At 41.1% G+C, this 12875-nt stretch overlaps 1 protein-coding gene across 1 annotated transcript; it reads right to left on the bottom strand.

Annotated features, from left to right (window-relative positions):
* On the bottom strand, positions 1-646 carry LOC116017599 (glutaredoxin-C11-like). Its single transcript, XM_031258209.1, has one exon. It carries the CDS (start codon positions 546-548, stop codon positions 240-242), a length of 309 nt encoding a protein of 102 aa, XP_031114069.1. The 5' UTR covers positions 549-646; the 3' UTR covers positions 1-239.
* Between the last annotated feature and the right edge of the window lie 12229 nt (positions 647-12875).

Below are 12875 nucleotides of genomic sequence, written 5' to 3'. Positions count from 1 at the left end.
TTAAAGTGAGCATAAAATTAACTCGAAAAACTAGTTTTCATTTGATGAGTAGCCATTTGTATAAAACATGGCGAATTGTAAGTAAATCTTGATACATATACGGTTGACTTGGTTGTTCCAACACAAGTATATATCAAGAAGACAAGTAGTAGTGTATATATATATAGTTGAAGATGGAGTTGGTATATATATATATATATATAGTCGAGGTAAGTAGGCTGCAGGTAGGTAAGTAAGTGCTAGAACCAAATGGCCTTAGCGTTAATGAGCATTTGTTTGAGAGAACCATCGAGGTGAAGAGATATGACGTCCTTGGCGGAGCCGACAAAGTGGCCGCCGACGAAGACGGCGGGGACGGAAGGGTTGCAGCCCATGCTCCGCAATGCCCACTCCATTTCCCGGCCGCTGACGTCCTGGTCGAGCTCGTGCACCGCCGGGCTGGCTCCCAGCTCGTAGAACAGCGCCTTAATGCTGTGGCACATGAAGCAAGAACTCTTGGTGAAGATCACCGCCGCCTTCTTTGACGACAACTCTCTAATTCTCTCCATTTCAATTCAATAATAATCGATCCTTAAAATCTGCTAAACAAATTCAAACAAATATGTAAATATAGTTGTGGCTAGGGATAGCTACTTATCTAGCTTGAATTGGATTGGATGGTGCTTTCAAGAATTCGTCATGCTGCTCTTATTTATAGGGCTGAATGAAGGATGGATATGGATCGGATGACATTATTAATCTATTCATCATCAAAAGTAAAGGAAAATCTGTTAGTTTATACATATATACTAATTAAAGGAAAAAGTCTCTTAGCTTAATTAAGTGCAGATATTTTTTGGATAACCAAAATATTGGTATTATTATTATATGATCCTCACCCTTTATTCTAGCTAACATATTTTCAATAATCTAACACCCATGCATGTATATCCACATATATTCTAATACACCATGAAAGGTGGTCGACCAAGTGAGTAGAACATGACTCTTGTAACTCTCTCTTGAGCCGTTGTCGTATGTAATCTTCTTGCAATTTAAATTTCCTGTGTGATTTATTTAAATTAGTCCGTGTACAGTCTCGAGTAGTGACTGTATAATGATGGTGGATAAGTTATGGGTAATCTAGCATGAAGATGGTTAGTTAGTCTCAATGTGTGGTCCTAATAATTGACTAATTGAGAAAATATGCGATCTTCTTAGTGTGATTTACAATTATATGGTCCAAAATTTGTGTCACAAAGCTTACCAAATGCAGGACATGTAGCATAATAGCATATATATGCTAATAATTAATGAAATTGATCCTTAATTAAGCTAAGGCGTCTGTTTTGTACGAACACAAATTAAAAGGCCGGTGGAGATGGAAATCGATCACAAAGATCGATGAATAACTTTCCGACCAAATTTAAGTAATTAATATATTACGTTAATTAATTAATGTATGAAAGAACAAAAACTCAATCTTAGATTCTTAGCTATGGGATATATCCTGTTAAAATTGCAATTAATTTCGAGCATAATATATATAAAATAATAAATATAAAACTCTAGTTAGAATGGAATAAGCCAATTTTTAGCTGAGACAAGTTTTTGATTAAACGATTACACAGTGAATTAGTCGACTCCATAACGCGTTATCCTTCGCATTTATATTTTTTTGTGAAAGAAGAAGAAAAAAAAAAGAGAATAAAACATCGTAGTATGAATGTCGGCATGCTTAACCTAGCTACCTAATTCTTTCTTGATTATATTCTATTCTGAGAAATCTTTGTTTAGTGGTGAACTTTCGGAGAAATTATTAAAATTAGTTATAATACTCGGTGTTGGCGAAGGGACGAAGAATGGGCGCGGCGAGATAAAATGGAATCTAAGAAATATGCAATAATTCTGTAATAAAGTCATGAAGTATAGGTTCATTTATTCTTTTTTGTGGATGACAAGAATTCACAATCATTATCTGAAAGTAAAATTTTCTCTTCTTATTTTTATATAATAATTTATAAACAACATAATAGAAGTAAATTATATTAGAAAGACTTGATATAACAAGATTAGTCAAGAATAAATTAACAAAAATTAAATTTATAATTTTTACATACAAAAATCATGCTTTAATTTACTCACTCGATTACTCATTTCGGATATATGTTCATTTATTCGACCAGACAGCTTCTGGAACAGTTATGTCGACTCGTCACTGTTTGTCTGTTTTTGATTGTCAACTTACATGGAATAATATACAGTATTGGCGGTTGCGTTGCTGGATCGAATCCTCGCTCGATATATCATAGCGTTAAGTTTTAGTATGAAGCTTCGTTCTCAATGCATATATGCATATGTGCCCGCCCATGTCACGAATTGAAAGAAGCTAATAAAGATCAAAATTTTATGGCGGCGGCGATACTCAAACTAAATGTGAGCTGATGATGAGATGATCGATCAGAAATCAGAATACAAGTTAAGGGGGAATATACTTATTAGATCTTAGAACTTACTTAATTGGGTACACGGGAAATTAATAGGATTACCCTAACATCAGTCCAACAATCTTTAGTTATCAGGTGTTAGATTGTGACCTGATTTTAAAATCACTTGTTAGAATTAAGCGTTTACCACTTACACTAAAAGCAGGGCCGATTTTTAGATTTTGGTGGCCAACTCCTGACCTCAAATATAAAAAACTATAAACATGTCTTTCTACCATTCCTCCATTGAAGTCTTTTAGAATTAATTGTAAACTTATTGCTTTTTAAATTTTTTTTTTTTTAACTAGCTAGCATAGGTAAAAATTAAATATTTGGCCCTCTAAAATTTGAGGCCCTGTACTGTTGGGCTGCTTGCACAGCCCAAAATCCGGCCCGGACTAAAAGCTATAGGCTTAATTTTATTTTCTTATACCACCACACATTTTTTAGACATTGTGTGCTGGACTTGGCTCTTCTTTTCTGTTGGACGGAGACTACCTCGGTAAAGATCAAGTCTAGCATCTAATGGCAAATATAATTAAGCATTGTGTGCTTAACTTGACCCTTTAAATCTTTATCAATCTCCAATCCACTTAATCATTTTTGCCATAATGCTAGACTTGGCATTTACCGAAGCAGGCTCTGTCCAACAGAAAAGAAGAGAACCGCCAGGCGATCAGATGACAAGCGAGCGACGTATATTGAGGCGCCGGTGGATTCGATTGCTATAAAATCCTTTTCCGAATCCATGCATGCATGCATGTAAATACTTGAATTGACTCGCAGAATATTATATATTTCATTCCTAGATAATCTTAGCTTCAACAGACATACATACATACATTTAACTACTGTGTCAGATGAAAAGATAATGCATGGGACTTAGATTATATTTATTATTGGATATTTGAAATTCTTCCCACTCCATCTCTATTCATCCACATGCAATGCAGCAAAAATAGATTTATTTTGCTTATTTGTAATAATAAGTTATTTAGAATATATATATGCACTCTATCTATGCATTACTTCTCAAAATCAAGACCTTACTTACCCTGATAATTATAACTCAACCACCCATATATTTTACTCCGAATTATATAATATAGTGTCAGATCCCTGAAAATTTAGACACGTACCAATTCAACAATATGTTTGAAAGAAATAGAACTATTATAATAACCTAACCATACACATAAATTAATTAAAGAGCTCATAAAATCAGGTAAAATTCAATGTTTTTCATTTTTTTACTTTATTTGTGTAAACAACTTTCTAGTACAAGGCTTAAAATTTATGAAAAACTTATTTTCAGTTGGCATGCTGCATGCAACAAGAAGAATCTTGCAGGATATGAACGCATCTTTCTATTTGTGTGTGGTTGGGATGATTCGATTTGCAAGAAGAAAGAATAAGTATCCCCAGCCAGGCCATAGATTATGCATTTGGGGGTGCATGGTATATGCATGCATGCGGCATGCCATATATGGTATGGTAGCCATTGTCTTCAATTCATCATTGATAGGAAATATCCTCTAGGCGTAGGTGTATAAGTACGGACGTCCGGTCCGATCTCTCTACCCCGAAAGGTTTGCTTAGGCCATCAAGATTCAGTTAGGTCGGACGGTCGGTTGAAGAAGCCGGATTCCATTGTTTTTCTCTCCGGGTTAAAATGGTCGGCTTATTCCTTTTCGGTCGTCGACCTGCCGAGTGTATTGACATGACTGTTAAGGGTTCAATCAAAGCTGCCACGTGCTTGACAACGTTACCACCTTAAGTCGGTCCATTGCATGTGTGACACGTGCATCCCATGCCGAGAGGGCGGAACTTACTTTTTCCCCCACCTATAAATACCGCATTTATGGAAAAGAGAAGGGACTTTTGGCACACGGGAGGGAGATCGGTCAAGTCAACTTGGAGCCTTGTCAGCCCACTGCTGACCGCCCGAGCGCAACTAGATCAAACCGAGTTGTAGTCTGTATTTCTCCTCAGTTTTACTCCCGTATAATAATACATATCTACTTTATACTCTCGCCTCCGTATTTAACTATATCATTTTTGGCGCCGTTTGTGGGATCGAAACGGTCTTCAGACCTCGATGGCCTTAAGTGGCCGATGGGAGCAAGGTGCCCATCTCGGGAGTAAGGTGCCCGATTGAAACGGTCTTCAGACCTCGATGGCTTTAAGTGGCGGATGGGAACAAGGTGCTCGATCGAAACGGTCTTCAGACCTCGATGGCCTTAAGTAGTCGATGGGAGTAAGGTGCCTATCTCGGGAGTTAGGCACCCGATTATATTGGTCTTCTGACCTCGATGGCTTTAAGTGGCCGATAGGAGCAAGGTGCCCATCTCGGGAGTAAGGTGCCCGATTATATTAATTAGTCTTTCAACCTCGATGGCTTTAAGTGGCCAATGGGAACAAGGTGCCCATCTCGGGAGTAAGGTGCCCGATCGAAACGGTCTTCAGACCTCGATGGCCTTAAGTGGCCGAAGGGAGCACGGTGCCCATCTCGGGAGTAAGGTGCCCGATTGAAACGGTCTTCAGACCTCGATGGCTTTAAGTGGCGGATGGGAACAAGGTGCTCGATCGAAACGGTCTTCAGACCTCGATGGCCTTAAGTAGTCGATGGGAGTAAGGTGCCTATCTCGGGAGTTAGGCACCCGATTATATTGGTCTTCTGACCTCGATGGCTTTAAGTGGCCGATAGGAGCAAGGTGCCCATCTCGGGAGTAAGGTGCCCGATTATATTAATTAGTCTTTCAACCTCGATGGCTTTAAGTGGCCAATGGGAACAAGGTGCCCATCTCGGGAGTAAGGTGCCCGATCGAAACGGTCTTCAGACCTCGATGGCCTTAAGTGGCCGAAGGGAGCACGGTGCCCATCTCGGGAGTAAGGTGCCCGATTATATTAATTAGTCTTTCAACCTCGATGGCTTTAAGTGGCCAATGGGAACAAGGTGCCCATCTCGGGAGTAAGGTGCCCGATCGAAACGGTCTTCAGACCTCGATGGCCTTAAGTGGCCGAAGGGAGCACGGTGCCCATCTCGGGAGTAAGGTGCCCGATTGAAACGGTCTTCAGACCTCGATGGCTTTAAGTGGCGGATGGGAACAAGGTGCTCGATCGAAACGGTCTTCAGACCTCGATGGCCTTAAGTAGTCGATGGGAGTAAGGTGCCTATCTCGGGAGTTAGGCACCCGATTATATTGGTCTTCTGACCTCGATGGCTTTAAGTGGCCGATAGGAGCAAGGTGCCCATCTCGGGAGTAAGGTGCCCGATTATATTAATTAGTCTTTCAACCTCGATGGCTTTAAGTGGCCAATGGGAACAAGGTGCCCATCTCGGGAGTAAGGTGCCCGATCGAAACGGTCTTCAGACCTCGATGGCCTCGGGAATAACAGCCCAAACAGACCAATGTACAGTATTCCAACCTTAAGTCCAAAACCCGCTGGGGGGCTAAATCTGAGTATAATGAAAAAAGAGAGAAAACAAATCCTTACGCTCCGCACAAAAGCAGGCCGAGCTCTACGTTAGTCCAACGAAAACAAAAACATGAATCTTTCAGATCAGCCTTGAGCCTTAGTGTTCTGGGTTAGGAGGATGAATCTGTGTAAGGCCTAGGACCAGGGTCGGCAACCTCATCGAGGAGCAGGTTGAGAACGGCAGGAAGGTCGTCTTCCTCGATGCCATCGGTTAGGGCAGTGCGCACCTCCGCCTGCATAGCCCGATGTGAACACCCATTGTCTATACGCCCAAACAAGTTCATCCCTGACTTCCGTGTGGATAAAAGCTTTGAAAAATAGCTCGGCTAAGGCTCGGTCTCTGCAGAGGAAGCGGGCAAGGCTGTTGACATCCTTCATCCCGTTCGCGGCATCCTCAGCGATTTGTTTCGCAAGGGCAACTTCGCGCTCAAGGCCAATAGCTTTGTTTTCGGTGGCGGTCTGCTTCGATTCTAGATCTTGGATTCGCTCGTCTTTGACTGCAACCTGCTTTCAAAGAGGCTTGACCTCTTTCTACATAATGTTCTTGGATGCTTTCGCCCGGCAGAAAAGGTCGATCGTCGTGTAAGACAACTGTAGAAAGGCCGAGTTACTAGGGTAAGGGGACAAGAGTAAAGATCAGACTCGTAAGAGATCAAAAGCTTACCCGACGGATGTCCTCAACAATCTGTTCACTAAGTTGATCGGTTGGCCAGTTCATGATTGTCTCTAGGCTAGGGACGACCCTGTCGCGAATCTAATCCAAGAGCGCTCCGGCGCCATCATCCCGATCTCGAAGAGTGTCCAAAAGCTCGGACGGACGAGCTGAGGATCGTTTCGTACGCTTCAGGGGAATAACTTCTTCGACCCCGGTGTCGACAGTTTTTTCTTTCCCTCACTTGATGGAGGCTCGAGTGATTTGAAGGTCGGCCGCCAAAGCTAGGACCACGGTTTCTTTGGTCGGAACGGCAGCGGGAATAGCTTGCTCGGTGGGATCGGAGGTGGCCTTGGTCTCCGCGGCCTTCTTGGACACCAAGGAAATCTTTGGTCGGGAAGGCCGGAGGGCTAATGGAGCGGTAACGAAGCCTTGTCAAGCACCATATCTGCAAAAGAAGAAAAGATTAGTGTAGTCTCAAAATAAAAAATATTCTAAGCCAACCTTGATGCCTTGATAAAATTCAAGATTAAAACAGGTTCGACGACCTTGGTTGGGACTCGGAATGGCTACGGTGATCGGCGCTTTTTTCGGCTCATAGTTTTTAGCTCGGCTATAATCGGGTGCCTTGAGCCATGCATTCTTGTAATCCTCCGGGGTTCGGAAGATTATATAGTAGTAGACTTCGGAAGAGATCTTAGAAGCTGCGTCAGTTAAGGCCTTAGTCCGAGCTGGAAATGCGTGTTTTGTGTAGCGCGTCGATCAGACCTGCGGAATGGGGAGTTTCCATTTATACTCAACCGAAAGAATTTGGTTCTTCCACCCTTTATTACTGTCGGGAATCTTGGAAATAGTACAGTGGTGCCCTCGGGATTGGACCATGAGGAAGCCTCCGTCGTACTTAGCAGGGAGAGGCCGAACCGTGAACAAGAAATTGAAGAGTTCCATAGTGCACACCCAAATTGTGCCGATAGCAAATTTGGGGAAAACAGGCTATGGTGCGGTGGGCGTTTGGGATGATTTGGGCCGGTAAGACCCTGTAATAGCTCATGAATCCGATAAAAAAGGGTGAAAAGGGGAAAGTCAGAGGGGTCTTTAGGGAATCTAAGTGGATCCCAAGCCAGTTATCTTTATGCCGATCTATAATGTTCCCTAGAGATCGGCGAACTTTGAAGGGAACTCGGCTCTTCAAGAGCTCGGTAGCCTCTTCGACCTCAGCGCGAGTTAGCAAACATTCTTGCTGTGTGACATTCTCGCTATTCAGAAATAGCGTAGTATCATCCAATGGTGTTGACGATACGACAGATTGGACGATACCGACAATTGGGGGGCTGAAGAGCTAGCCTCTTCGCCGCCCGGTAGGTGAGGGCGGGGAAGTTCAGAAACAAGTTGGGCTATGGTTGAAGAGCTAAGGTCGGGGTATTGTGCTGCAAAGACTACTCGGGGCAACTTGCCCCGACCAGATATGCTAACCTCTTCATCGGTGGGCACGAACACCTATTGTTGGGTTTCCTCCTTTGCAGACCCGCTTGAAACATGCTCGACCTCTTCAATTTGACGAAAGATGGAGCTCTCTGGCGAATGCATGGATGAGCTGGGCTCTATTCCAGCATCGTTGTCATAACCCCGACCTGATATATTTTGTCTATCCGAGCCCGACATTTCCTTTGTCCTAGGAATGTAGGGAGGTTGGTTTAGTGACTCGGCCCAAGTTGGGGCCGGGGTGGGGAGGGTCGAAGTCGTAAAAAAGAAATGAGAATGAAAAAAACAAGTGAGACTTACTGAAGAGCGGTGATTGCGTTGAGGGTGCTTGATTAGCAAGTATTGTTCCAAATCACTATGGTCGGGAGCTTTCGATCTAAAGATATTGCGAATGGTAAAATTTGCTAAGGAGGGGCCTTCCTATTTACAGGAGAGGGCTTGGGGTGGCGAACCGTCGTTCGAAACGGTCACGTCTTTTGAGGATACCGCATCCGGTGACACATGTCAGCGTGAGCAGGTACCTCACTGATCCTCTGTGTACCCGCAAGGAACCTTAATTAAATCCTCGATGAGCATATTCAAGCTCGAGAAGTGGGGTTGGTCTTTAATCTCATCTCGAACTCTCTACCTCTACGTGTCTCAAACTCCGGGCTGAAGGGGGCTACTTGATAGGAAATAATGAGATATCCTCCTGGCGTAGGCGTATAAGTACGACCGTCCGGTCCGACCTCTCTACCCCGAAAAGTTTGCTTAGGCTAGCAAGATTCAGTTAGGTCGGACGGTCGGTTGAAGAAGCTGGATTCTATTGTCTTTCTCTCCGGGGTTAAAATGGTCGGCTTTTTCCTTCCCGGTCATCGACCTGCCGAATGTATTGACATGATTATTAAGGGTTCAATCAAAGCTGCCACGTGCTCGACAACATTACCACCTTAATACTGCATTTATGGAAGAGAGAAAGGACTTTTAGCACATGGGAGGGAGATCGGTCAAGTCAATTCGGAGCCTTGTCAGCCCACTGCCGATTGTCGGAGCGCAACCAAATCATACCGAGTTGTAGTTTGTATTTCTCCTCGGTTTTAGTCCCGTATAATAATACATATCTGCTTTATACTCTTGCCTCCGTATTTGACTGTATCAATCATCATCATATTAACATCATCGTTTTGACAATATATGGAGGGGTTGATCCTTCTTTGGTAACCCTAAACTACCATAAATGTCTAAGATTTCTTTTCATATCATGTCCACGGGATCCGCACCTGATCTTTATCTGTTAGGAAACTTCCTAATTCGCTTCATTCATGCCCTACGACGTCCTGGCAGCTTACTCGGTTTGGTCTTCATGCTCGGCTTGCTAGAGCCGAAGGTTGGTTCCCTTTCGAAGGTGACTCGAGCTTGTCCTCTTTGATCGGCTCTCTTCTTTCGAGACCTGCTATGTTTCTTGAGATTCTCACTCAATTGTAACGAAGCATCCTGATTTACTTCGCCGACCAGTCATCGATCAACCGCTCTTCTCCCCTCTCTCTGGTCTTCTTTTCATGTAATCGCTTCCACTCATTCTTCCCCGAGAATCGGTCGACCGCAGGCCAGATGATGCATTGCGTGCCGACTCCCGGCTATAATCGCCTTCCTCTAGCTCGTCCTCTCTCTCAATGAGTGTAACTGCTCTGCCAGTTGTACTTGATAAGGCAGTGTAGTTCCAAAGGCTCTAGTGTAGTGTCTGTTCTGCCAGATCTTCACTCAGTACTATAACTGACACTAAATTTGACCTATTTAATTTTTCATACCAAGTGACCTAACGGGATGCTCATAGCAATCCCACTCAGAAGACCAAGAACCTCACGAGCATAGTGTATGAATTAGTTAGTCTATTATCATTCTTTGAGTTAAAGTTTAGAAGGCATAAGAGATTCAGAATTATTATCATTCTTGAGCAGCAACGATCTATTTTTCTATTTTATGACCCCATCAACCATATATACAAGATAATCACCAAATATTTAGTATCAAATATTTAATATCACATTAAAAAGCAAGTTTATGGACTTTTACAAAGCACTAAGCACTACTCTATTCAAATCGTTCTTCTAACTTAGATTATTTTTCCCCTTAGCTTTAATTACATTGACTAATCAAATTAGGATGACTTGTTTATAGGCAAAATGATTCTTCCACGTGGAATCAGTGCCCTTCCACCACAGATGTCTCAACTCCATAACCTCGAAGCTAGAGACAAAGAATCTTAAATATTTAGCATTAACACCATTTTTAAGATTAATTAAGTGTGTTATTACACTAGCGCCGACCACTAGCGCCACGCTTTTAACCAAAGAATGGACGTCTTTTGTCGACACCCAACCGACCTTAATTAGATGCCTATGTTATTAGCATTAGCATCTCTAGATTAAATCACATTACCGCTCATTATATTGTTTAATTATTAGTACAAAGTAGATTTTAACAACCAGCTAGAATACACATTCGAACAATGACTACAAACTTTTTCACTTTTTTTTTTAAACAACCAATTTGAATGCTTTGCATTTTATTTCATATAAAATATTTACTTTTTTATTCAGGGACAATACTACTCATTGTATTTAATCACTGACGACCGGTCAGATTGAATATAATTAGTGATGAATAGAGGGAAAATTAACCTAACTATTTCTAAGAATGACCTATTAAATATGATGATTGATTGTAACAGAGTTAATAGTACTCAAATATGATAATTGATGGATGAGAGAATCAAGTTAACTCTTTTTAAAGTTCAGATTATATACGGAATATCACTTTCTATTATTCAAGCAAGATTATATTTAAAACAATTCTATTAACCCGATCATTTAACTACTCACCTTCAAAAACTTTAGATCAACAACTACCCTCCCCACATATACCACTTACTACAACTGTTAAAGATAATCTACAAAGGGGGAAATTATGAAAAGGTGGTTGGAGACAAGTCGATATATTCCACGAGAAATATTCTCCATCATCCCCAATGCTAATGCCAAAGCTTAACATAAATCCATAGCCCTAGAGCTTTTATGCTTCATCGTCTAAATGTTCAAATAAATATATTCCCAATCTTCTCTTTTTTGTACGGACAACATGGAATAAGCTTGATTCTTAAGCATTTCCAGAAAGGGTTAAATGTAATCAGGACAAAAAAAAAATCTATATTTATAATTTTGAGTGAATTGCAATTGGGATTTGGGAATCTATCACACCTCAACCACCTTTTGTCGTAGTGTATGTAACAGAAAATTTTTAAAACAAAATAAAATAAATTTGGATATCACCGAACATCGTTCAATTGTCCACCTCACCGGATGCTCCTATGTGATCCAGATGAATTCCTTTGAATTTTTTCTCCATTTTTTCCCAAATTTTCTTATAGTTTTGGCTCCTCATGCATGGATGAGATACCATTATGTCGTGGAACGATTATGTTTTTTTTTTTTTTTTGAAAACAGAACGATTATGTTTTTAAAAGCAAATTTGTTGCTAACAGAGGTTTTGCGAAAAATGTGTCACTCCCAAGATTTACAGAATGCAACAATCCTTAATCTTGTATATTTGGAATAAGGATTGGACTTTACAGGACTAGGTTTTTGCAATCTGATAAGCATGCAAGACTTAATATAATGATACAGAGAAGCTAAGATTAGTGCATGCACCAACTTAACGAGCTAAGCTATATGAGTGTACTAGATAGCTGTCTATACTCAAGAATAATGGCCCCTAGAGTCAACACCTAACAAAGTTGGTAAAACAGTTCGCTTGTTAACTACAATAATGCTTTAAGAGCATTTATAACAGTAGATATTTGGAGGTTTTTGGCACAGTACCTACACATGGAAGGGAGAGAAATGAAGAAAGAGAAAATTTTGGTTCTTCTGCAAAAGAGGAGTTATTGAAACAATACAAAAGAGAGAAAAATTAATGCAGCTCGCGCCACGTGTGCATGGCCGGCAAGCCGTGTGCCCCGCGGGCGCGTATACTGCACAGTACACCGACAAAGGCTTTATTTTTTTTAAATCATATTTGTTTTGTTTTTTTCCTGCCCTTCCATTTTCTTTTTCCTAATCACACTTGCAAAAAACTCTTCAAAAACCACAAACAGTCCTCACTAAGGATGTTGTAAATTTTACTCATGTGGAAGTTATCTATTGACATTACATTCTTGGGTTGAGCTGGTTAGTTATGGACAACTTATGTCAGTTTACTTCTTTCTTTATGTTCTTTTGTTGCCTAGGATTTTACCTAGAGTGTGCCCTTGTTAGAATCAAGTGCTTATCATGCATTACGGCAAAAGTTATAGCTTACAGCGAAAACACAACTTTATTTCCTTATATAATGCTACAATTTTAGAGGCATGGTGTTGGACTTTATCCAAACACATTTTGAAAAGGCAGGGTGCTGCCTATCAATTTCTCCTTCCAGTACTTATTAGTCTTTAACTGTACAATTTTTACTCTTGATGTGATTCGAACCCGTGACTTGACTCTGACTGCTGGCTCCTCTGTAAATCAAAGAATGTCGACCCCTAAGTCGCCCATGTTGCATGCTCTTGTTATCATCATCTACTCCAAAGGCCAAATAGGGAATCTTGGAAATATCTGTCTGATCTGATAATTGTCTGCTTTATTTCTCCTATTACCTTTTCTTTTTAATTTTTTGGTTGTCGGATAATGTACTAGAAATTAGAACATCTATCTCGATCACCACCTTAACGTACTCTTCTACCTATATATATAAGGTTGGTGAAGATAAAGCTCCTCACACCA

The sequence above is a fragment of the Ipomoea triloba genome, chromosome 4, assembly GCF_003576645.1.
Source record: "Ipomoea triloba cultivar NCNSP0323 chromosome 4, ASM357664v1".
In the NCBI taxonomy this organism is placed as follows: Eukaryota; Viridiplantae; Streptophyta; class Magnoliopsida; order Solanales; family Convolvulaceae; genus Ipomoea; species Ipomoea triloba.
Note: the sequence above shows the minus strand (reverse complement) of the source record. Positions and strands in the feature narration are given on the sequence as shown.

Excerpts from the sequence above, each read along its gene's own strand:
- LOC116017599 (XM_031258209.1), bottom strand. The coding sequence starts at position 548 with ATGGAGAGAATTAGAGAGTTGTCGTCAAAGAAGGCGGCGGTGATCTTC.